This window comes from Ursus americanus, chromosome 36 (genome assembly GCF_024610735.1).
Source record: "Ursus americanus isolate L20-20 chromosome 36, mUrsAme1.1.p, whole genome shotgun sequence".
NCBI lineage: Eukaryota > Metazoa > Chordata > Mammalia > Carnivora > Ursidae > Ursus > Ursus americanus.
In genome coordinates this window covers 24,708,646-24,735,012 of record NC_142162.1, presented here as the reverse complement: position 1 = coordinate 24,735,012, position 26,367 = coordinate 24,708,646, and the positions used below count along the sequence as shown (strand labels likewise).

The following is a 26,367-nucleotide window of genomic DNA, read 5'->3' as shown; positions in this document are numbered from 1 at the left end:
TCTGCCCATTTGAGAGCTATTTTTTCTAAACCCGAATACCATGTTTTCTGTATGCAGGAGTCATTTTCTGTCCTCAGCTTTGTTGAATAATATTTTTCAATGTGTACACGGTGGAGTACTTGATTCTGGGTGTTTGGCAGTTTTTTGGAAAGCATGTTTAGAAATACAGGATCTTAGTAGGGTGAAGAAAGATTTACTGCTAACTTGGAATTTCTAATTCATTTACTGAACAGTGTTCGTTGGAAGATTCTCTTGCAGTTCCAGTGTCGGAATCGGCTTTTGCTAACTGGGACCCCAATTCAGAACACCATGGCAGAGGTAGGCATTAGTAAAGGCTTCAGTTTTCTGTCTGCATTAAACAGAATGGGTCTAGCACAGAATAGAATTCTTTTCCCATGCCCACCTGGAATATTAACTGCTCTGTACAAGTTATAATCCCCACATAAAAGGAAGAGTTTGACCATAGTTTGCCCTAAATGGGTTTTCTGGGCATCATTCCTATTTTATTATTCTCTGGCATGGGCAAATAAATTAATGTATTCCTTTGTATTTATGGAATAAATAGTGACTACATTAGGAATGTTACCTATCTAATGCGGAGATGTTTTTGTGACAGAATGAAAAGGTTAATATTCTTTGGCACTGAGAGGAGCTAAAATTCCTTATTTAGAAAAGATAAATGATCATCTAGAACAGGAGTCAGAAAACTTTCTGTAAAGAGCGAGACAGTAAATTTTTTTCTCAGGTAGTAAATATTTTACACCATAGGCCATATTGCTGCTATTGCAGCTGCTCAGCCTTGCCATTCTAATGTGAAAGCAGCCATAGATGACACATAAGGGAATAGATGTAGCTATGTTCCAGTAAAACTTTATTTATAAAAGTAGTTGGCAAACCAGCCTTGGCATCATAGGCCATAATTTACTGACTCCTGATTAAGAGTTACTATTAGCAAGTTATGCGAGTTCAGATTGTGTTCGGTTGTGAAATGGATTTTTTAATGTATAAAATCTTTAAAACTATCCCATTGCAAAATATGAGCAGGACTTTTACTTTCAGACTTTTAGTTTGAAATTAATTGAGAAATAATCTCATTTTGCTATTGCATCTTAGAAAATAAGGGTTGGTTGATGAGGCATGTGCTTCCACACTCATTCTTTTTCGCCCACTTGCCCACACTTACATCTGTTCCTAGACACACACACACACACCTGCAACTTTCACTCTCTCCAAACCCTTGTCATATCCTCACACACTGTCATTTTGTTGTTCTACAGTTATTTCACATTTCTTCTGTTTCCAGCTCTGGGCTCTGCTGCATTTCATTATGCCAACATTATTTGATTCACATGAGGAATTTAATGAATGGTTTTCCAAGGACATTGAGAGCCACGCCGAAAACAAATCCGCAATTGATGAGAGTGAGTGCTTTTATGAACTCTCTTTCTTTCTGCCTATTAGTGTAGGCTACCACATAATTGAATATTTTCTTCTATTAAAGAGTTTTTCTTCCAGTATTCATAGAAGGATCGGGGGCGGGGGGTAGTTTTTTCTCTTATTAAGTATGTGCTTTGTTCATGTTTAAAAGAGCCGAAAGGACTAATACAGGTGATACTGCTGTACTGTTGACTATTGAATCAAGGTAGAACAGGCAGAGTTCAAAAAGTGCCACATTTTGGCTTATAGAATCCTCATTTTCCATGTAGATCCTGAAAAATTCATATCAGAATGATATTCCTTATGGAATGAGGTGAGGTTTTTTATCCTGTGAGAAAAACAGAAATATTAGAGGGGTCATTTTTGTGATTTTTCTAATATATATTAGGATTTGTTTCTACTGTGAATATTTTAAACCTTATTTATCAATACTTTTGACCTTGTTGAATAATATCTTTTAAGAGAGTAATGAAGTGTTTATTACATAGATATGAACTGACATCTACCAACTATTAGAAAAGTCCTAAAGTCATTTCTTATACTACAATTTGTTAAGTTGCTGACATACTTTGAAAAAATATTTTTAGAGGAACACTGGGAGGCCCAGAGAGCAGATATCAATAACAGGGTTATTGATAAAATGATCCTAAAACAGTCTGAAGGTGAATTCGAATGAAAATAAAGTTGTCCTTGCTGGTGTGAGTAAATGATAGAAAAATGCATTTGCCCCATCAACTATAGGTGGATGCTATGGAAATTCAGACTCCTTGGTTTCCTCCTTGAGGAAAAAATTAAGTTTTAGTCGTCTTTCAAAGGTTCATTAAGCCAAAAAGTATAGGGACATTTTAGTGAGAGATCATGATATTTCTTTTGTTTGTGTTAAGTCAATATAATGTATTATTTGTCGGGGGGCCTCCTGGCATTTCAGATCAACTCTCTCGATTACACATGATCTTGAAGCCATTTATGCTGAGGAGAATCAAGAAAGATGTAGAAAATGAATTGTCTGACAAGGTAAGGAAAGAAGACTTCATTAGTTTAAGCCTTAATAGGCACCACCTTAGGGTTCCAGGACAAAAAAAATTCCTTGGTAAATGTTTAGTTGAAGGGTGATTAGTTCGATTGAGAGAGGACCGTTAAACTTGAGTGGATCAAAGAAGACTTAAAATGAGTCAGACAACCAAGGCAGGTAATATTTTTTCTTCTTTTTGTTTTATACTTTTTATTATGGTGAATTTGAGACATTACAAAAGTAGAAAAAATAGTATAATGAACCCTCTTGTAACCACCATACAGCTTCAACAGTGATTAACTCATTTCCATCCCCGTCCCTCTAGATTATTCTGAAGCAAATCTCAGATGTCTTTTATTTCATTTACAAATATTTTCATCTGTACTCTATAAGATTTAGTCTTTTTTTTTTTAAGGATTTAGTCTTTTTAAAAATACATAACCAGGTGGCACCTGGGTGGTTCAGTCGTTAAGTGTCTGCCTTCGGCCCAGGGCGTGATCCCAGGATCCTGGGATCAAGCCCCGCATTGGGCTCCCTGCTCCACTGGGAGCCTGCTTCTCCTTTTCCCACTCCCCCCGCTTGTGTTCCCTCTCTCGCTGGCTCTTTCTCTCTCTCTCTCTGTCAAATAAATAAATAATTATTTATTATTATTTATTAAAAAAAATAAATTTATTTAATTTATCACCTCTGCTAAAGGAGACAGTAATTCCATTATACTATCACATATCCAGTCATTGCTCAGCTATCCCCATTTGTCCTGGTGTGTGTTTCTCTCTCTTCCCTCTCTGTCCCTCCAAGTTCTGTTCTCTGCCTCCCTCTATCTCTGTTAAAGAATTAAAGATTTTTGAAATCAGAATCCAAGCAAGGCCCACACATAGCATTTGGGTGATAAGTGTCTTAATTATCTTTTAGTCTCCCTACTTTTTTCCCTTGTTGAAGAAACTGAGTTATTTGTCCTATAGAGTTTCCCACATGTAGGATTTTGCTAACTGCATCATTGTGGTGTTGTGTAACATGTTGTGTGGTCTCCTGTATTTCTGTAAGCTAAGCATTAGATTTAGAAGCTTAATGTGCTTCGGGTTTTAATATTTTTTCCTTATACTAAGCCAATAATTTTGGTTTGTTGGGGTGTCCAGCTGGCTTAGTCAGTGCAACTCTTGATCTTGGGGTTGTGAGTTCAAGCCCCACGTTTGGTGTAGAGATGACTTAAAAATAAAAGCTTAAATTTAAAAAAAATTTTGTTTTTAATTTATAAATATCTTTTTTTGAATCCTTACCAAACTTCTCTTGTTTTTTTCTTATCTTCTGTGAATCCTCCCTATATTTTCCTTTCTTCTTTTTTTCCTCCCAGTTCCCAGTCCTTCTTTTCCCCATCTACCATAGATTCCACCTGTTTCTCACAATTCTTCTTTCTACCCAAAAGGCATCTCTCAAGGTTCTTGATAATATCAGGTGGTTCTCCTTTATCACTGCCAAAAGGTTAGATTATTTTGAAATTAGTAACTCACTTTGAAAGATTGTGGTGGGGATGTACACCTTTAAAATGTGGAGTACCTTTTTGTACCTTCGTTTTATTTATTTTTAAGAAATCTTGATGACTATTTTGTGAACCTGGCTGACTTTAACTAAATAGCAGTGTTGCACAGATATACCTGATAGAAGGAAAATACTTTATAAAACAGTGAATCCTTTTATATCAGAAAGGGCTTAAAAAACTATAGCGGTGTCATAATTTTTGTTATTTGGTGGTGAGTAGGGAGGTGATCAGAAGATGTAGTATGGTTCTTAATCACTGTGCATAGTATTTTCCTCAAGATTTCTTAAACATCAGTATTGTTTCTGATCTATTTTTAAATAGTATATTTCTTTATTAAACTCTTATTGCCTGCTAGCCACTGATATATAAAGATGTAGTATCCAGGTTCTATTCAGATTTCCAAGGGAGATGAATACATAACCAACTAATACTGTATCAGAAGAGATACAGTGATTATCTATGTGAAGTATAATGGGAACACAGATAAGGGAGTAGTTTTGTTAGGGAAGGTTAGAGAAGGCATCAAAGCAGAAATGACTTGTGAGATAGGTCTGGAATAATGAATTGGCATTTACTAGGAAACTAGTAAGCAGGTGTTAGGCGACAGGAGCAATGTGAACAAAGGTAGAGCAACATTCAGATAGGTAGCATGTTTAGCAGACTTTATTCAGAGCATTGTTGCTAGGGTATATAGGAGGACGTGGTGATGAGACTGGGATAGTAGGGTTGGTTAGAGTATGGGAGACCTTCTCTTCCTACCAGAGAATTTTTAATATGTTACTATAGACAGTAATGTACATTGAAGGTTTTTTAGCAGTTGGAATCACCTTATAATATTTGTATGGAAAGTTTCTTAGAACCACTGAAGACTGTATAGGCAGGAAGACACACCCCCTTTTCCCCCAGATAGTAACAGTCTAATATGATGAGATTCTGCAGTAAGACAATGGGAGTGGTCAGAAAGGATGATTATTAGAGGTTAATTTCCTGGTGGATTTGAGGGACTTAGGAAATGATAGAACATGGGCATGAGAAGGAGAAAAATCAGAGCTGGTTGAAATTTGTTTTTGGGTGACTGAGTGAGTGGTAATGCTGTAATCAATTTAGTAAATTCTGGAAAAGATTTTTTTTTCCCCGCTGACTCTGAGTGGTACGATTGTAATGGGTAGTTGAAAATATGGGGCTGGGAATATTAGGGAAAGTGTTTTTGCAAGTCGCTGCAATGGATTACAGTTGGTGCTATTGAAAATGGAAGAGATTTCTCAGGGCGAGCATGTAGAGTGGGTGACAGGGAAAAGTGTCAAGAAAAGAATATTTTTCTGGATAATTAGCCACATCACAAATTTATAGAGATAGTGAGTTTCTAGAGATATGTATATTGTCTGTTCAATCATAATCTGGCTTGCATGTGTTTCTTATGCTGATACTGAATTCTCTTAGAAACTGGTTTTCAAAATATAAATGTCCTCATTGATTTTTAGATTGAGATTCTAATGTATTGCCAACTGACCAGCCGACAGAAGCTGCTATATCAGGCACTAAAGAACAAAATTTCTATTGAGGATTTATTACAGTCTTCTATGGGCTCTACCCAGCAAGCACAGACCACCACCAGCAGCCTCATGAATCTGGTCATGCAGTTTAGAAAGGTAAGATTTTAGGTCAGCAGCCTTGGACTTGTCTCATTAACCCATTTCAAGAAGAAGGCTCTAACCTTGGTCAGATAAGCAAAGGCTGTTAAAAAGAGATGAAATGAGAAAGTATATTCACAAAGGTAAGCATTAAATGTTTGGGATGCCCCAAACATTTCTGAGAGTGATGTCTGCATGTGTCAGTGGTGTCTTGTCATTTTCCTTTCTCTTAGGTGTGTAATCACCCAGAGTTATTTGAACGACAAGAAACTTGGTCTCCATTTCATATTTCCCTAAAGCCATACCAGATTTCTAAGTTTATCTACCGTCATGGACAGATCAGGGTCTTCAACCATTCACGAGACAGGTGAGCACATACTAATATCTGTTTATTCTAGGGTGTTTTTGTAATTTGGGGTTTTGCGGCTTAGTGCTTTTGGGGGTTTAGTGGAGAGTGTTTGAGTTCCCCAACAATGAGGTATTTAAGCCTAGGGTGGACAACTATTTATTGAGGGACATTGTGAGTAGGAATCTGTGCAGTATCAAGTGTTTAATTGGATGACCTTAATAGCTCTAGCCACTTCTGGTTGCTTTTCTGATTGGGGAATGCGCACGTGTGTGCATATATGTACTTGTACGAGGACAGAACACCGTATGTCTCTGCTCCAGTACTGAAATTGTTTTTCAGTGGCTTATTTTATACTTGGAATAGCACTTGTGGGAGAACTGATTGGATTTCAGATTAATCAAATTTACCTTCCTCCCAGAATCAGCAGTGACGGATTTGGTTAAAGGTGAAATGTAATATGCTAGAGACGAGTTCCATTCAGAAGAAGTGTGCAGGTCCATTCTACACATGGGAGTGAGGATATGCATGGCTTCTGGATTTTTTAACAAGCTCCCAAAGGATTTTTGTGCACATCATAATTTGAGAATCATGGATTTAGAAAGTTCCATCTGTAGAGAAAAAATATAAGCACCATTACCAAAATAATCAACAATATTTAGCCTAATGAAACTGAAGTTGAGACACATTTCTTGGGTTTAATAAGAATTCTTTGTTTATGGGATGCCTGGATGGCTCAGTCGATTAAGTCTCTGACTCTTGATCTCAGCTCAGGTCATGATCTCAGGGTCATGGGATTGAACCCCGTGTCTGGCTCCCTGCTCAGCTGGGAGTCTGCTGGCGATTCTCTCCCTCTGTCCCTGCTCCCATGCTCTCTCTCTCTGTAAAATAAATAAATATTTTTAAAATCTTTGTCTGTGATAACTCCCAGGGTATTACTCAACTAGATGGGCAGGGGGAAACAGACCAGAGTTGTAGTGCTATTTGTTTCATATGGTATATGGCAACTTAAAGCTTTGAACTGTGATTCTCTGAAATGAAATGAGACTACTTTGAATTTGTATTACTTCCTTTTATCTATATTAATTACTTAGCACTGTACTTGGTACATGCCATGAGTTTTGCCTGGTAATATGGCAGCAGACCTCTTAAAAGTAGAAACAGTTTCAAATCTAAAAGATTCTTTTTAGTGTTGGACCTCCAATCTAGTTCATTTCCCAGTATTTATATTTAGGTTTGGATTTGATTTATTTACTGATTTTACAGGTGGTTAAGGGTTCTTCTTTCTCCGTTTGCACCAGACTACATCCAGCAGTCTCTCTTTCACAGAAAAGGTAGGTGTTTTGATTTGGGGGAAGGAAAGTATGCCAGGGATTTAGTAGGATGCTCTTTGTTTTGCTGAGTGATTGATTTTCAATTAGCAATGGTTTTGCCTGCACGCTAGGTCTTTATTTATAAAGTCTTAATAAGCTTTAAGTAAATTAGTTGTCTTCATTTGTAGATGCTATGATTTGTGGCTATAACAAGAAGCAATGAAAAATTATTACATTGACCTTCCATCTTTATTTTATACCTGCCTCTTAAGAGTTTCTTACACCCTTGAAACTTGACAGAGACAGTGCAGGACTTTCATTAATGTGACTTAGTTCCTTCCTCTTTAGTCTAAGGGAAAGGAGCAGCTCACCTTTGAGCATTGTCCATGGTATTGAGGCAGAGGTTCAGGATCTTTCAACTCTATGCTTTTCTTGCCACGATGAAAAGAGAACGGCAATTAGCCGAGGATCCAAAAAGCCCAAAGGTAGCTGATGAGCCACCTCCACTCTGGCCCATATATGCCATATCTTGTAGGTCTGCCTCTCCCGCTTGCGACTGTAGTACACAAATGTGACACCCTGACTTTCATCATAGTGGCTGGGTCAGAACCTTTAGGTACCTTTTCATTCTTGAACAGAAAGACAGCAGTTCAGTAGCTTTAGTTGACTGTTACCTCTTGGCTTGCTGTTGGGTTTAACTTTGTTCATTGGTATTCCAGGTGTTAATGAAGAAAGCTGTTTCTCCTTCCTTCGCTTTATTGATGTATCTCCAGCAGAAATGGCAAACCTCATGCTTCAGGGACTTTTGGCCAGGTGAGAAGTTTGTGTAATTTGATGAGAGAGCAGTTGGGAATAAACAGGCAGAGACTTTGAACTGTGAAACTAAATACTTAATATTGGAGCCTCTTAATTTTTTCTTGTTAAGAGTAAAGATTTTTATAAGGGAAACAGAGTTTTCTTTTGATCATTTAATAATCGCACGATGCTTCATGATATACCTTAAATACAAATTATTTCGGCTCTCCCCCCAAATGCTACCAGAAGGTCTTTAAGTCTTTGTAATTTCTAGTTAGTCTTCTGTGTTGTATTTGCTTCTGCAGGCAGACGATGGCCAGTGAGTCCTTCACTTGGTAGTGATTGCCTTAAGTATTCTGGGAAACTTAGTTCTGTGTTCTTTTTCTTTGGAATAATGGTTTTCACTTAAGTTGTTATTTTGTATTTATGTAATAAATAGCGACCTTGTTAGAAAAGTTTATCTCCCTAATTATGAGGATATTTTTGTAATAGAATGTTTGTGATAGAGTTAAATATTCTTTAATACTGAGTGGAGCTTTACAGAAGATTTTAGTTTTCATAGTAGCAAACCAGGTCATGCCAGAGATAGAATTTATAGAAGAAAAGTGTGAAATGGCTTCATCTGAAAGTAGGGAAGAACTGTTTCTAAAATGCTCAAGATGTACAAAAGAGACACATAAATGAAAGACAAGGTTCCTCGCTGCTCTGAACTACCCTCAAACCTCCATGGAGCACTGAATAAGCATGTCTGCTGTGGTCTGTTTCAGATGGTTAGCTCTTTTCCTGTCTCTGAAAGCCTCCTACAGGCTCCATCAGCTGCGCTCCTGGGGAGAGCCAGAAGGGGAGAGCCAGCAGAGATATCTGAGAAACAAGGATTTCCTTCTTGGGGTTAACTTTCCACTCTCCTTTCCCAACCTTTGCAGCTGCCCTTTGTTAAAGGTAAGCACTTATTTCAGCTTCAGCTCTCCATAGTAGTACTCACTTCCCTTCTCTTTGCATCAGTCAAAGGAGTGATAAAGTCAGTGATGACCTCATGGAGCCAAAAGTTCCTAGAGGGGTGGGAGCGGTGTACTGAGTCATAACTTACTATCACTTCATAGACGTGTTGTAGATGTATGGAGATATATAGATATATAGTGTGTGTGCATGTGTGTATATTTAATATATATTTTGTATATAACTTTACTGTAAAGTTCACAGAATTTAAATGTACAACTCTTTGAATTTATCAACGTGGATACACTTACGTAACGACTAGATTATACCTAGATTAAGGTATAGAACGTTTCCGGCACCCAGAAGTCTCCCTCATGCATCTTCCCATTTAATACCTCCATTTCAGAACAAACCAACAAAATAACTGTTCTATCACCATAGATTATTTTTGCCTGTTTTTGACCTTAATGTAAATGGAATCATCCAGTATGTGCACTTTTGTGGCCAGCTTATGTCTGTGAGATGCATCCACATTGCACTGTAGCATTCTTTTGTAATACTATGAAGTAAGCCATTGTCCGAATAGACCACAATTTATTAACCTGTACTACTGTTGGTGGATATTTAGGTTGCTTCCACTTGGGGGCTATTGTAAATAAAAGTGCAATGCATATTCTTGTACATGTCTTCTGATAAATGTAAGCACCAATTTTTTGGGGTTTATATCTAGGCATGAGATTGCTGTATCACCAGGTATATGTATGTTTAGATTTAGTAGCCACTACCAAGCCTTTTTCCAAAATGGTTTTAGAAATTTATACTCCTACTAGCAATATGAGAAGTTTGCTGCTGTTCATCGTCCTTGCCAGTACCTGATATTGTCAGTCCATTTTGTTGCATTTGTAGTGTTACCTTGTTATCTCGATTTTAAATTGCATTTCCATGAAAAATAATGATGTTGAACACTTTTTCATATAGTTGTTCTGGCCATTGTAGAGTAGGTGAGAGAGAAAATGACAGGAAATAACGTTATAGATGTAGGTCCAGATCAGTACTTGCAAGGATTTGGATTTTATTCTGAATGAAATGGGTAACACTGGAGAGTTTTGAAAAGAGATTTGTATATCTATATGTTACAGTCCTTCAACAAAATTAAAACTTAAGAAGGCAGGATGTTTTCCTTGGGTCCTCTAAAAAATGTAATGGGTCATTAGTCTTACAGTTCATTGCTATTGAATGCTGGATATTCTTTGGTTGGATCTGGTATTTGCCCCCTGTACACTGAAGAACCCATGTGACTTCTTTCTCTTTTCCCAATTGGTTTCTTAAGCATTGCTCCATGTGCTTTTTTGGACTCTGGAGAGAAGATCGGTAATTCAGAAAGGAGAATAGAATTAGGTTCCAGTCCTGTTGGAATAATGTAGTCAGTGGTGGCAGGGCAACTTCCTACTAATGAAATATTGCTGTAGCTGGTCAAGAGTTGCTTAACTTCCTGTAGACTGGTTCACCTACATCTGGTAATTTATATTACTATATAGTTATAAATTGTTGCTAGTTTTATTTTTGGTACAGGAAGCACCATTCTCCGATGGGTTTATTATGTCTTCTTATGTAGACACCTGCATCTTACTAAACACTCAAAGATCCTCCTTCCCTTATTTGTATTCTTCTGCTTTCTGAAAATACAGTAGTGTATTCATTGTGTCTGTTCAGTGAGGTCCTTGTATCAGTTAATGAATTTCCTGAGAAATTCAGGTATGGGCCATATGCCTTATGGGAAATTGGTAGTGAAATCTGTAAGGTTATCTCATTGAAGTTAGATTCACTTTCATTTCCTCTTTAATTTTATTTCATGCTGTGGATGGACATTTGCTCTCATAGGGGCTTACCATGTACACAACCAGTAGGTCGCAGGTGACTTAAAGCTAGTTCTGTATGTGTAGAAACACTGCTCTGCTTTTGGTTTCATCATCCTTATCTCCCAACATGTATATATTGAAATATCAACCAGGCAGTGTATTTTGCCAGAGTTTGTTGATCTGTTTTAAGAACTTGTTGCTTTCAACCAAGCAGAATGATCTTTACATGGTATCTAGTCTTAAAGATTGACCTAACTTCTGAATAAAGAATTATTTTCTTGAGACTCCATGTGTAACAATTAATAAAAATATAATAAAGCCCATTATATCTGTGGCTTTTGAAGTGTGACCATAGCTCAAGAATATTTTTTAAGAATATTTTATATCACCACCTAGTAAGTATGTAGATAAACGAAATACTAAATACATGTACATAAATTTTTATAACAAAATATTCACAAAACAATACTTCATGTGCAATGAACTCTGATTTTTTTCTTTTGTTCTTTTTTTTCTTAATGTTAGGTTAGAATCTACTAAAAAATGATTTCATGACCCTTACTAATCACAGTTTGAAAAATGCAACATTATATGACCTCATACTATTAGAATAGTCAGAGGACTAGAAAAATAGAGTCACCATGTAGAAGATTCTGGATCATTCTTTTTAATAGTAAGAACAAAACTGACTTTTGAAACTTAAGGAAGAGTTTCACTTTCAGAAGTTTCTCCGAGACTTGAATGCACATATGGAATCAGAGTTTTTTGTTTTCACAGGAAATAGACTTATAACTAACTATGCTTACTGTTTTCAGTAAATGTCCTGACAGTATAACTTGAGATTATTTGCTATAATTCAAATGGTGAATTACAAACTTAAGAAGGATGAGAAAAGTCTTGAAAGATTAGAAAAAGACAGACATAAATGTGGGGTCCATCTTAAAGCTTGTGGGGGTAGGAAGAAAATTTGGGAATGATAACCAGTACCCTAATGAAGTTATTAGGGAAGTTAAAAAAATTTTTTTTCTAACAAAATTAATTAGCAACTATTTGAATTTATGATTCTCAGAAGCAGCTAACTTGATTCTGAAAAGATGAGCATTTGCTTTGCTTTAGTAAATAACAAGCCAAGTAGATTAGAGAGACAGAAGTAATCAATACAGCATATTAAACTTTTTTTTTTTTTTAAGATTTTATGTATTTTTTTGACAGAGATAGAGACAGCCAGCTAGAGAGGGAACACAAGCAGGGGGAGTGGGAGAGGAAGAAGCAGGCTCATAGCAGAGGAGCCTGATGTGGGGCTCGATCCCAGAACGCCGGGATCACGCCCTGAGCCGGAGGCAGATGCTTAACCGCTGTGCCACCCAGGCGCCCCAGCATATTAAACTTTTTATATCTTCTCTTTTGTTGCCTTAGCTGTCCTTCTAGAGCTACTAACATGCATATGGGAAAGTGCACAAATCATAAGTGTACATACAGCTGAGTTACTTCACAAACACTCCTGGAACTCCAGAAGTCCCTTGTGCCCACTTCCATTCACTTTTCCTCTCCGCTGCCTTGCCTTCCCAAGCGTTACTGTGCGTGATTTGAGTGATTCCTAGTTTTTGTTGTTACAGATACTACTGTTGTGAGTGACAAATATTTGGGTGATTCCTAGTTTTTGTTTTTACAAATACTACTGTTGTGAGTATTACCGTAAACATCTTTTAGTGAAAATTCACATGCAGTTTGTAGGGTATAGATCGAGTAATCAAATTGCTGGGTCATAGAGTATGCATATGGTCATCTTCAATAGATAATGCCAGTTTTCTTAAACAATTGTATCAGTGTTTTCACTCTCAATAACAGCATATTAGAGGTTTGAGTTGTTCCACATCCTTGCCAGAATGTTGTATTATTTGTTCATTTTAGCAGCCTTTCTGTGTGGTTTTATCTCGTTGTGGCTTTAAATTACATTTCCCTTATGAATAATGATGTTGAATAACCTTTCCTAATGCTTCTTAGCCATTTGGATAACCTCCTTTATGAACTCTTATTCAAGATCTTGCTTATTTTTCTGTGAGGCTGTCTGTTTTCATAGTGATTTGTAGTCCTTATGTATCACAGACGATATTCTGTTCTGCAGCTTACTTTTGCACTCAGTGGTGTCTTTTGTTAAATAGTTAGCATTTTGTGTCTTGTTGAAGAAATCTTTGCCTATATACAAAGGTCATGAAGGTAATCCTCTACGTTTTTCTCCCAAAGTTTTATTTATTTATTTATTTATTTATTTACCTTTCACATTCCAATCTACAGGGAATTGTGGTGGTGTTTTAGTCTGTGGTGAGGATTGTCTTTTTTTTTTTTTTTTTTTTTTACATATAGATATCCATATCCATTTGACACAGATCCATTTATTGAAAAGATCGTCTTTACTTCCCTCCGCATCACTTTTGCCAGATACGTGGCTGTATATGTATGAGTCTGTTTCTGGGCGCTTTTTGTTCCAGTGGTCTATTTTGCTGTCCTTGAACTGTACCACCCTGTCCGAACTATAGCTTCATAATAAGTCTTGATGACTGGCAGCACAGATCTTCTAGCTTCATCTCTCATCAGTATTGCCTTGGCTGTTCTTAGCTTTTTGCATTCTTATGTAAATTTTAGAATCAGCTTATAAATCTTATTTTTTTTTTTTTAAAGATTTTGTTTATTTATGTGACAGAGAAACAGCCAGCGAGAGAGGGAACACAGCAGGGGGAGTGGGAGAGGAAGAAGCAGGCTCACAGCGGAGGAGCCCGATGTGGGACTCGATCCCGGTACGCCGGGATCACGCCCTGAGCCGAAGGCAGACGAAGGCAGGTGCCCCAAAATCTTATTTTAAACTCTTAAGCATTGTAGATATATAGGCCACTGGTCCCCAAATGTTTTTTGATTATGTCCCCCTGTTATTAAAATATATTTAATCCATTTTGACTATACCTGTGTATTATTTTCTTTAAAATGATACACTTGGACTAATGTGTAAATATTATTTACCTTGTGAATCTTGCATATGAAGCTTTGTAGACCACTAGTCTAGATAGTAAAAGAAGCCTAATTGAGTAAGGAATGGTGATAGAGAGGAGGACCCAATATTTACTGGGGGAAGTACTCCTTTTTCTTGACACACCCTTTTCTTTTTCTCTCTTAATGCTGTTTTTAATTGTTCAGTACTAAGGCCAATTGGAGTGAATGGGTGTATCAGTCTATATGTCAGAAGACCTGACTGATCGAATGAATCTCTGGTGGTAGAATGTGATATTGGCTTAATGATCAGGGGTTGTCGGATGCTCCTTTTTTTCTGGTCAGACTACCTTTAGAATTGCCTCCTTTCAATGTCAGTCTGCTCCCACAGAGAGCATATGTAATTACTGTTGTTTACCAACCTGTTAGTCAGCAGTGTCTATTGTGGGCAAGGTGTGTTAGCAGTCACGGTCCCTGTTTTCTGGTTTGAAAAATCATTCATGCATGTAGTAAAAACACACACATTTAAAAAGACTTTATTTTTTATTTTTTAAAACATCTATTTATTTGAGAGAAAATACACGGTGGGAGGGGGAGGTGCAGAGGGAGAGAGAGAATCTTGAGCAGACTCCCAACTGTGTGGGGCCGGGGATAGAGCTCAATCTCACAACCCTGAGATTGTGACCTGAACCAATACCAAGAGTTGGGCACTTAACCGACCGAGCCACCCAGGCGTCCCTTAGAAAGACTTTAAAAACAAAAATGACTCAAGATAAGAGTTGAAAGAAGACATAATTAACTGCCAGATTGATGGTGGATGATTAATGGTAAAGTTCAGAATGGGAAATCGCCTTAGATTGAAATGGACAAAAAAGTCTTTCTAGAAATGGTGTTGTTTTATTTTTTTTTTTTTAATATTTTATTTATTTATTTGGAGAGAGAGAGGGAGGAAGAGTGAGCAGGAGTGGGTGAGGGACAGGGGAGAGGGAAGAGCAGGCTCCCTGCTCCAGGGAGTCTGACATGGGGCTCGATCCCAGGACCCTGAGATCATGAGGTGAAGGCAGATGCTTAACTGTCTGAGCCACCCAGGTGTCTGAAATGTTGTTTTCGTTGGACTTTGAGTGATAGAGATCTGGGTAAGAGGAAGGATATACCAAGTTAAAGACTGGAGCTAAACAAAAAAAAAGGGCCAGAAAGGTAAGTTGTAGGAGTCTTTAAATGCCAGTCTGTTGGGGTTCAGATATTAAACCAGGAGTTTTAGCCTTTTTTTGGCTTATGTTATTATATAGATGCTATAGTTGTAGTCTTGGGGAAATAAACTTTTGGTGGCTACTATCAAGCCACTGGAAGGAGTAATTTGGTAGCCAGTTTCAGGAAGGCCACTTAATCACTCAAATCACAAGCACAGCAGTGGGGATCTCGGTCATTGGTATTTAATAAAGATTAATCTCAGTGTGTGATGTCACGAAAGACGGGACACCAGGGGTCCATGTTAAGGAGGATGTTTTTTTGTTTTGTTTTGTTTTTTAAAGATTTTATTTATTTATTCGACAGAGAGAGACAGCCAGCGAGAGAGGGAACACAAGCAGGGGGAGTGGGAGAGGAAGAAGCAGGCTCATAGCGGAAGAGCCTGATGTGGGACTCGATCCCGTAACGCCGGGATCACGCCCCGAGCCGAAGGCAGACGCTCAACCGCTGTGCCACCCAGGCGCCCCAAGGAGGATGTTAAACAAAGGTTGCAATGGTAGTAACTAAATGTGAGGAAGGGTCAGTGGAGCGCTCGGGTGGCACAGCGGGTTAAGCCCCCGCTCTTGAGTTCTGCTGTGGTTATGCTATCATGGTTGTGAGATTGAGCCCTGTGCAGAGTCTACTTAAGACTCTCTCTTCTTCTTTCTCTCCCTGCCCCCCCCCAAAATAAATAAATAAATCTTAAAGAGAGGGTCAAGGGACTCTGATTTGGATATGGATGATTATTGTCAGTGAAGGAATCACTTCCAAAACCCAGAGTTCAAGAGAAGATCCAAAAGAATGATAAATTCTTTTTTTAAGTTTAAAGCAAATACACCGGGATAAGATTAGTAGCTTTTGTTGTTGTGAGTGTACATAGAAGACAGAAGACCCAGGTGGAGGGATTTACAGGGCGAGGGATTCTGGTTAGAAAGTGTAGAGAGCACATGAAGTGTGCAATGAAGTGTGACAGTCAAAAAGAATAGGGAAGTATTTCAGGAGGGACACTGGGTTTAAGTCAAAGTTGAGTTTGTAGGGGAGAGGAGACTCAGATTTGAAGATTAAAATGGAAGAAGCCTGCAAAGAAGGAAATTGAACGTGAGAGAGAGACGATTGGGGGGATTGCAAAGTGGTTAACTACCCTTTTTATGTGGTAGAAAACTCCAGTAAATACTGGTGGGAGCTCTATAATTAATGGAAAGGTACTCTCTACCACAAAGAAAGTTTTGCTATTTCTAGAAGCTCTGAAACTAAGCTTAACATGAAAAAAGAAAGTGTTACTAAGCAGTGCTTTCGTTTTATTTTTTATTTTATTGTTTTGTCATTCCTTTTTCTTCCCCAAGTGAGAACACAGTTCATGTGTTTGTATATTTTATATAGTCCCTCTTGTCTTTGCGGACTTGCACAAAAAAAGTTAAGTAAATGTTTCCTGAATGATTTAATAGTGGTGCTTTGTATTGTATTTGTGTTGGTTTTCCCTTTGGAATTTGATGTGTATTCTCATCTGAGGGAATGTTCTTCAGCCTAAAATTATAATATCAGTATTTAAAATAGAATTTTGTGGGGCGCCTGGGTGGCACAGCGGTTGAGCGTCTGCCTTCGGCTCAGGGCGTGGTCCCGGCGTTATGGGATCGAGCCCCACATCAGGCTCCTCCACTGTGAGCCTGCTTCTTCCTCTCCCACTCCCCCTGCTTGTGTTCCCTCTCTCGCTGGCTGTCTCTATCTCTGTCGAATAAATAAATAAAATCTTAAAAAAAAAAATAGAATTTTGTGAAAAGTTCTAACATTCCTTTGGAGGTTAAGAAATGTGGGATTGGTAACTTGTTTGATCACTCATTGATTTTATCATACATCAGTTGTTTTTACCCTGCAGTTTCTGTTGATCAGGAACTTGGGAGCAACTTAGCTAGGTGAGTTAGCTCAGAAAATCTTACAAAGTTCCAGTCAAGATGTCGGCTAAGGTTACAGTTATTTGAAAGATTGGCTAGAGCATAGGATTTACTTCCAAGTATCTTATTTACATGCTTAGGAAGGTGATGCTGGCTATTGGCTGGAGGCCTCAGTTTCTTGCTGTGTGGACTTTTCCATGGGGCTGCTTGAGTATCCTCATGACATGGCAGCTGGCTTCCCCCAGGGTAAGTGATGAGAGAGAGAGAGCAAGCGAGGAAGAGGCACAGTGCCTTTTACGATCTAGTTTTAGGAATCCTAGGAGAGGGGAAGGAACTAGGCTCTACCTTTTAAAGAGAAAGCTACCAAAGAATTTGTGAACATATCTTAAAATGACTAGAGCCTCTTACTGTTGGGCTGATGCCTTTATATTGGTTATTTCATTGTAAAGTTTGTTCTGGTATTCCTAGTTCTGAGATTTTGGCCTAGGCTATTGATGGGTTCTGAGTGTGACATCATGAAAGTTCTTAAATTGATTAAAGGCTGTTGGTGTCTCTCCCTGCGCTCCGTGTCACTCATCTTGTTCACAGTTTTATTAGCCACAGCAGTGTCAGCTGGGGAGAATATTAAATACTGGATGATATCTGGCTTTCATCTTCAGCAGAAATTCACTGCAAAGTCCTTGTAAGCAAAATATTTTCATTGCAATCTCTGTTGTATTCTGTATCTTGCATTTTCATTTGGTTTGCCAACTTAATTCTGATTATGTAACCTTGATTATTTATGAAGAGATGCTATTTCTCCAACTCGTTGCTTTGCTTTCTTTTGTAGTCCTAAAAAGTGGAATAGCCTTGTTTTTATGCAAGGTAAATACCAATTGTGTTTCAAAGTTTTGGTGGGAGTGGGTCACCTGGCTGGCTCAGCCAGTGGAGCATGCGACTCTTGATCTTGATGTCGTGAGTTTGAGCCCACGTTGAGTATAGAGATTACTTAAAAAAATAAAATCTTTAAAACAACAACAAAGTTTTGATGAAAGAACATAGGAATGATTCCATGTTCAAGTTCCGTTTTTAAAGGTGAAGTTTGGGGGTATTTCTTTTCTTTTCTTTTCTTTTCTTTTCTTTTCTTTTCTTTTCTTTTCTTTTCTTTTCTTTTCTTTTTTTCCCTTCCTTCCTTCCTTCCTTCCTTCCTTCCTTCCTTCCTTCCTTCCTTCCTTCCTTCATTTCTCTGCCCATCATGGGGCTCAAACTCACAGCCCTTAGATCAAGGGTGGCATGCTCTACCGACTGAGCCAGCCAGGCACCTTTGGGGTTATTCTTGAGTGTATAGACCTGAGAGCAAAGAGAAGAGGAAATGCTAAAATTGGAAGCAAGTGTAGAATTCTTTCTCTTGTACTATTCAAATGACAATTTCAAGTAAAATTCCTTTGGAGCTACCACATTAGCTTTGAATTAATGTTTCCATATGCAGCTTTGTCCTCTTATTGCAGACAATTCTTCATTCTCTTCTGCGCCTTCATTTGTTTTATAAAGAGTGGTAGTTATTGTTCCAGCAGCCTGTCTCCCAAATACAGCTTCCTACCATCAGATCAGGTAAAGGCTTTGTTCTTATTCCTCTAAGAAGACAGGTAATGAGTGTTGACTTGGCTACATGTTGTCATCTTGTTCAGCTACCTCAGATCCCATACTACTGAGTCATTCGGCAATCTAACCCAGTCCTCACCTCATTCTTTCCCACTGTGAATATGAATGAATGTGGGCAGTGAGAAGCTTTCTTCCAGGGGTGCCCGTAAAACCCTTGTTCTCACTCTGCAGTGAATGTTAGGTTTGAATTCTGTGTTACAGAGGTCAAGGAAGTACTAGTCTCATAATACTGGCTTTGGGATGATATGTAAACATGAAGGAACTAGGCTAAGGACACAGATCAAATGACACTTAGGGGCGTTTTAAACAAAGTTTAGGGCCTTTTTAACCCTCTTACTTGATGTGAATGCTTGTCTGATATTTCTTTCTTTTGTGATACTTGTGGAACAAAAGCCAGCATGGTTCACTGTGTTCCACTTAATTTTATTATGCTCCACCCTGCTTTACGGGTGAGAATTTTGAGAAGGAATAGTAGTTAGTTCAAATTTTTCATAAATTCATTCTCACACACCTCCTTCCCCACTGTGAGCTCTGGCCAGAACTCCTTTCTTGTACAGTTTTGTAGGGGTTAAAGAGTACAAGTCTCACACATAAGAATCTTTTTCTTTTTAATCTTGTTTTGCTTAGAAGAATAAAGGCAAAATCCAGAATCTATAGGATATATACCATGTGTAGTGATCTTTTGGGGAGGGAAAGCAGATTTTATGCTATATCCAGTTAAAAATGATGATTGGCAGAAGCAGATTACAAGGCGTCCCCCACTTCAAAAGTTCAAGGTTATGCCACTTGACTTTTACAAAAAACCTACTTTTGTACCTGTTTTACGAATCAAAAGAAGTCTGAGGAGGACTTTTGCTTTTACCAAAAAAAAAAAAAAGACAAAAAGTAGAACTAGAGTTCAGCATTTGTTTGGCACTGAGCCGTTACAGAGCTCTGTGCACTGGAGCAGTGAGAGTGGCACCGCCGAGCTCCTTCCCCAGGAGCTGTGCTCAACCTTGAGCTGCCATAGCTTTGAACTGTGTGTGTGAGCATCTGTGCTTTATTTCAATTTATTTTGTGCATCCTAAGATATCAGAAAAGCCTAAAAGAGGTTATTTTTGGGGGTCTGGTAATGCTCAAAAGAATTTCCATATAGATTAATGGTAATTGCTTCTTTATTTTATGCTATGTCAGCTTACGAAAGTTTTCAAAGGAATTCTCTACTTTGGGGTAGCAAGGGAAACCTGTACCAGCACTGATTCCATCTCCTAACTCTGTTTCAGTGAAACTATTGTCATGGTAATGGGCCACTTAGGCATCATGTGTGTCAAAAGCTTTACATACTCCACAGCTTTTGTGAGCTATCTCATAAAAATTGGGGGCAGTTCAGATTTTGCCGTTTAAAATGTACAAAAGGGTCTAAACGTAAAGAATTGTTTTTGAAAAGAGTGGTATGGTTTAAGTTTTAAGCACTGTTCTCTATTAAATGCTTAGAGAGCTTTGACTGGCTATTGATGAAGAATCCCAAATAGGAAGTTTTCAAAAACTCATCTGCTAAATGTTAATTTGCAACTACAGTATTTATATATGTCATTATTTCCTGAGATCGCGAAGGCTGCCAGCGCCTCTTGTGGAAAGCTCTGAGAAGCCATTGTATTCAGGGTTTTTCTGTGCTTTATTTTCTCTCTTTTTGTTTGGTCACTTAAAATATCTGAAAATAGAATCCATTTAGTCTAGCAGTTGATCTATAAGCACTATGCCCTTTCATTTAAGGTGAGACCTTTCCTCACAGACTCTTAATTATAGAGAACAAAGTGACGGTTACCAGAGGGGAAGGGGGTTGGGGGAAGGTTGATGAGGATTAAGGAGTACACTTGTGATGAGCACTGGGTGATTTTTGAAATTGTTGAATCACTATATTGTGCACCTGAATCTAATATACTGTATGTTAACTAACTGGAATTAAAATAAAAACTTAAAAAGCAAAATAATAATAATAATAAAGTGAGACCTTTTCCCTGTACCCATGTTTGATGTATTTTTTAAGAACAAAAGCAGAAAATTAATTTCTGGGTGATGAAGACCTAATGGTAACATAAACGCTCCTTTTAATTTTAAACAAGACATGGAGAATAAAGTATGGCCCCTTGTTAAATGGGTAAGTCTGTATCTGAGGGGAAAAACATCTGTGTGTTTTCTGTGCTATACTGTGGCAAGAAGTTTACAGCTGTGGGATCGGTCTTCCTGCCCTACTTACTTTCATTTGAGAGTTTTGCGTGTTGCCAAGAGACTCTTTACAAAAGCCTAACTTCTCTGTTATGTGCATATTGTGGTTCTGGTAGCAAGACACACACAGCTGTCAGTGCCTACAGGGTAATGAAGACACTCAAGAGCATGAGGAAGAGACAACAGAACAGCAAAACCTGTGCCCACATCATAACGCAATCATGTCTCCCATAGTGTGACTTTCTGTGTCTTTTTTTCCTAATTTGTTCTAGGCCAAAACAGGTTAATGTAGTAATGAACCTTCTTTTCTGTCCCTCCTGTACCTATTCACCCAAGCATCTTATGCAGTGGTGCTTAAGGTGTCCTTTGTGTTCCTCTGCGTTAAGCATTAAATTTTTTTGTAGGTAGCAGTGTCTGGTAGTTCATGTCATTATGTGAAGAGAATGTGGGTAGTGTGGTATTAAGGACCACCTATACTAAGGAAGAATTGATGGAACCAATGTTAAGAGAAAATAATGTAGAAAAGTACAGATTGAGTAAATATGCTGGGAGTGGCCAGGGTTTCTCTGAAGCTAAGGCTGTGTGTGAGCATTTTGAACTAGTGATTTTTTTTAAATCTAAAATCAGAAAGCTACAAATCACCTTGCCTTTAGTGAGTTCCACTGAGAATACATCATAACCTAGCTCATGTAAGACAAGTGAACATGTTTTAATTTGGGAATGACCACCCCTAGGAGTAGAATTATCATTAGATGTTTTCCAGAAAGGTGTCACAAATAACATATTATGTTAAAAGGACTCCCTACAGTGAATGTTGTAACCGTTTCTTACTAATAACTATAATGCTGAAGAGAAAATAACTGACGGAAATGTTCATTCTTTCATCTTTTACCTTTATATTCTAGGAATGAATTAAGAAGCAGGCTTTATTAAATTTTGCCATTTGAGAATACTTAAAATGAGGGTGACTTTAAGAGATCCCTGGCAGAGACATTGTTTAGTTACTGTTCATAGAAGTTAGTAGACAATTCAGAGGTCTTTAGGTCCTCTACTGCTGCTGCCTCAGCCACCTGGGTGGCAGTAGACACCCTAACTAGCAGTCTGAACTACTCCTGTAGCTCGATGACATGAGCCATAGTTACTTGACTCTTACCTCTTCTCTCCACCCTCTAGGAGGCGCAAGGAGGCTTACCACCAATAATAGAATATGTGCTTGCCAAAAACAAGATTGACTACCTTCATCTGTGCTTTAGGAGTAGGAATTTTTTTAAGTGTTCATTCTTAGGTATCCAGTATCTAGTATTGGAAGAACAGCGTGATACCTGGTCTAATAATCTTTGTAATGTCCTCACCCTAGGCATTCAGAAGGTAATGGGCATAAATAGGTAGCAAGGCAGATGAACTTAAATGCAGATGCTAGCCAACATACAGATGAGAATGCAGATATTGTTGAAAAACCATCAGAAGGTTAAAATTCTTTTCTCAGTAATGACAGGGACATCAACATCTAGAGGAGAATATCAAACATGTCAAAACTACGTGGACCCAATGTTGTAATAAAGCATTGTAAAGACTTCCGTACAGTGTGGTTAGAAACCACTGGAGACTGCCCAACTCTCCTGGAAACAGTTCAGGCCTTTCAATTTGTTCATGACCACTATTCAGAAAATGCTGATTGGTTTTTGGAAAACAGATTGTGATACACATACCCTGCAGGACAGCTTTAAGATGGCGTCTCTCAAAGTGTGATCCTGAAGAGCCCATTTACTTTGGGAAAAGATCTCTACGAACAAAGAAGCCTTGAAGAGATTCAGTCCTGAAATCTTTTGGTACTAGAATTATGACTGTTATTCTTCTGTACAGAGTCCTGGTTACTGTTCATCTTGCAGTTTGTTTTCTTGACCTTACACCAGTGTATAAATTTGCCTACCTTGTATATGTATTATCTTCATCTGTATGGGCATTTAGGTTACCAACCTGCCTTTCTGAGAAAACTAAGAAAAAAAGTGAAGTAATCAAGAATGAAGATCAAAAGATAAAATGTCTAATGCACTGAAGAAAGAATTGCATTTGCACTAAAGAGCACTGTAATCCCACTGACAGATTCTTTTATGTGGACATTCCATACTTTTTTTTTTAAAGATTTTATTTATTTTGAGAGAGAGAAAGACAAACCAAGAAAGCAAGAGAGGGCACTAGTGGGGAGGAGAGGGAGGAGCAGCAGGGTCCCCCCTGAGCAGGAAGCCTGTCGAGGGGCTTGATCCCAGGACCCCAGGATCGTGACCTGAGCCGAAGGCAGACTCTTAACCAACTGAGCCACCCAGGCACCCCAACATTCCATACTTTGAAAAAAATCTTTCGCATGAATGCTTATAAACTGAAGCTTTAGTATGAGCTTTTAGTCTGTTAAAATGTGTTGATATGGTAACATAAATGAAGAATTTATATTTTTAAAAAAATGGTCAGATAAAGGAACTAAAGCAATATTGTTTCCTTTTTCCTGAGCACTTGTATTGATACCACTGAATACGTGAAACAGCTAACCTTGCTAGAACTACAGTTGACTCTTGAACAACGCAGGGGTTAGGGATGCTGCCCCTCTCTGCAGTCAAAACTCCGCATATAGCTTTTGACTCCCCAAAAACTTAACTACTAGTAGCCCGCTGTTGACAGGAAGCCTTACCAATAACATAAGCAGCCAGTTAACACATATTTTGTATGTTGTATGTGTTATATACTGTATTCTTATAATAAAGTAAGGTGGAGAAAAGAAAATTATTAAAATTGTAAGGAAAATACATTTACAGTATTGTGCAGTTACTTTTGAGAAAAATCCATGTATAAGTGGATCCACACATTTCAAACCCATGTTCTTCAAGGGTCAGCTGTGCATTGCGCTGTTAATATACATGTGTGATGCTAAACAGATGTGCCTTACGCCTGGCTGGCTCAGTCAGTAAGTAGAGTATGCAACTCTTGATCTCGTGGTTGTAAGCTCGAGCCCCACGTTGGGTGTAGAGATTACTTAAAAATAAAATCGTTAAAAATCTGCCTTGAAGAAAAATTTAGAAGGAAATATTGTTGGCCACCATGTTTTTAATTTACGATGTGAGTTCGCATCCGTGGTATAACAAATGAACTAAACTTCCCCCCACATATACGTTGTTCTGCCTAATGAAAGTTATGTTCTCAGTATTTATAATTAGCAGTATCTCTTCCAGAAAAAGATAAAATTAGGAATGCCACTTGCTTACAGTATATTGATAAAAACCATGTTTCAAAATTAGCATGAACCTTGACTATGTTATACATTTGGTTCTAAATACTGGTTTATTATTTATTAGAATTAATAATATTCACTAAGAAGAATGTGTTTAAGTCAGATGTTTAATACGTGACATTTTTTCCATTTTGCTTGCATTAAACATACTTCCCAATGGCACTAATTCGCATTTTTGTTTTGTAGTCTCTGGTTTTCAGCAGCCACTGTAAAGCAGTGAGTGGCTACTCAGACCAGGTCATCCATCAGCGGAGATCAGCTACCTCCTCACTTCGTTGCTGCCTGCTCACTGAACTGCCATCTTTTTTGTGTGTGGCCAGTCCACGAGTAAGTGCCACAGGAGGGAAGAGACAAAATACATGATACTTTTAAGAGATCCACTTCTTAAACAGAACTGTTTTAAGCTGTTTGGACCTTGAGAAACATAAATCCTCAGTATTTATTTATTTATTTATTTATTTATTTAAAAGATTTTATTTATTTATTTGGCGGAGAGAGACAGCAAGAGAGGGAACACAAGCAGGGGGAGCGTGAGAGGGAGAAGCAGGCTTCCTGCGAAGCAGGGAGCCCGATGTGGGGCTCAATCCCAGGACCCTGGGATCATGACCTGAGCCGAAGGCAAACGCTTAACAGCTGAGCCACCCACCCCAAATCCTCAGTATTTAGAAGACATACGTGTTCCTGGCTTTCCCAAGACAGTACTCCTCCCTTTAAATTGTGTTGGTTTGAGAACTGTTGTATGGTAGATAGGAACGGCTTCTTTCCCTGACCATGTCTCTCCTGTGTAGATCCTCTCCTTTAGTCAGGGGCTCTAAACTACCATGGTAGCAAGCCAACTGTTAGGTAGATTATCACTGAACAGCAGGGTCAGGGCAGTGCAATATTTGAAAAGGAGAGGGAGCCATTTGTTACCTGCATTGAGGTTTTTGAGGATTTTTTTTAGAGGAGGCGGCCATATTGGGAGGGAGATTTGATCTGGCCTTATCACCTCAGTGCAGTCTCCACATAACAAAAGGAAACATAACACTCCAGCATCAAGAAATTTCTTAGTCTGGTGTTCTCTCGCTTTCCTCAGCAGCCCTACCTAGACTGTGGTTCACAGGTATGTTCCCTTTGAAGAGTGACTGTTGTGCTCTTTTCCCCATTCAGCAGCCATAATTTTATTTGCAGGTTGGGAGCAGTTTCTGTTGTGGTTTCAACATTGAGCACCTGTTAGTTCCTTCCTAACACTCCATTTATCAAAACAGGGCACTCTGGTGATTGCCAACAGCATCGCTGCAAAGGCTCCCCTTTGTACGGTGCTGTTTTTTACTCTGCTTACCTCTTCCATTCTTTGTCATTGATCAGAGCTAGACAGAAGCTGTCTTACAACTCTGAACAAATATATGAAGGGAGAGGGGCAAAGCAGAGATGTGCTAGACTCTGTGGTTAGAGCAGAGAACAAGTTTCTGTCTTCCCAGCTCATTTCCTTTTTGCTCTAAGGAACATCTTTCAGTTAGCCAGGAAAATTCTTAAGAGGCCGACGTTTCTCACCCTTCTGTGTTTTATCTTGTTTTCTCCACTCATTCTAGAAGGTCTAAAGAAGGTGGAGCCTTTTGAATCTTTCTTAGTGATATTTTTCTGTCATTATTTACATCAGCTTGCATCTTTATTAAGTTATCAAAGGTCAGATTCTGGCAGGGGTCCCAAGAAAGTTGATAAATGGAAGTGAGATGATGGTGGTACTGAGTCCCATTGACTCCTCCCTGCCTTCCCTTCTTTCTGCTGACCCTGTACTACATGAACTTGATTCCCAGGCCACCTGCCAACTGTGATTTATATTGGCTGTCTAAATAGAAATTATTTAGATTTTCTATGTATCCTGTTCTTCCAGAGCATTTTTGGTCTTAAGTCAATGCAGGGAAATGCACCTTTTCTAGAAAACATTTGAAGTCAGCTGCTTTTATAGGAAGTGGTCTTCAGGCTTCATAGTTGCGTGGTTCATTTCCTTTTCACCTTCCCAAGCTGATGTGTATACTGAGAGGCCTAATAAGAGGAAGTCTGGATTTCAGAGAGGGATGTTTAGATATTTTTACTTCTCATATCCCTACAGATTTATAGAGCCAATTAAAATGTAAGCTGCCTTGGGCTGTCATTGCATTTGCAGGCATAAAAATTCCTCATTTGTTCCACTCAGAGCTCTGTAGCCATCCACTCTGAAGAAGAACCCCACTCTTCCCACATGCTCACACATGCAGTACCCCAGCTGTACAACTGGAGACTCGTTTTCTGAGGAGC

General features: G+C 38.5%; 1 protein-coding gene across 2 annotated transcripts in view; it reads left to right on the top strand.

The window, feature by feature from the left end:
- The window catches only part of INO80 (INO80 complex ATPase subunit), a 129,966-nt gene that overhangs the window by 61,417 nt on the left and 42,182 nt on the right, over window positions 1-26,367 (top strand). For both annotated transcript variants that reach the window (XM_045771011.2, XM_045770995.2), the window contains exons 17-25: window positions 234-318; window positions 1,304-1,421; window positions 2,366-2,451; window positions 5,468-5,635; window positions 5,851-5,984; window positions 7,230-7,297; window positions 7,996-8,089; window positions 8,839-9,010; window positions 24,277-24,417. In XM_045771011.2, coding sequence (XP_045626967.2) covers window positions 234-318; window positions 1,304-1,421; window positions 2,366-2,451; window positions 5,468-5,635; window positions 5,851-5,984; window positions 7,230-7,297; window positions 7,996-8,089; window positions 8,839-9,010; window positions 24,277-24,417 — 1,066 coding nt within the window. The remainder of the gene's footprint in view (window positions 1-233; window positions 319-1,303; window positions 1,422-2,365; window positions 2,452-5,467; window positions 5,636-5,850; window positions 5,985-7,229; window positions 7,298-7,995; window positions 8,090-8,838; window positions 9,011-24,276; window positions 24,418-26,367) is intronic.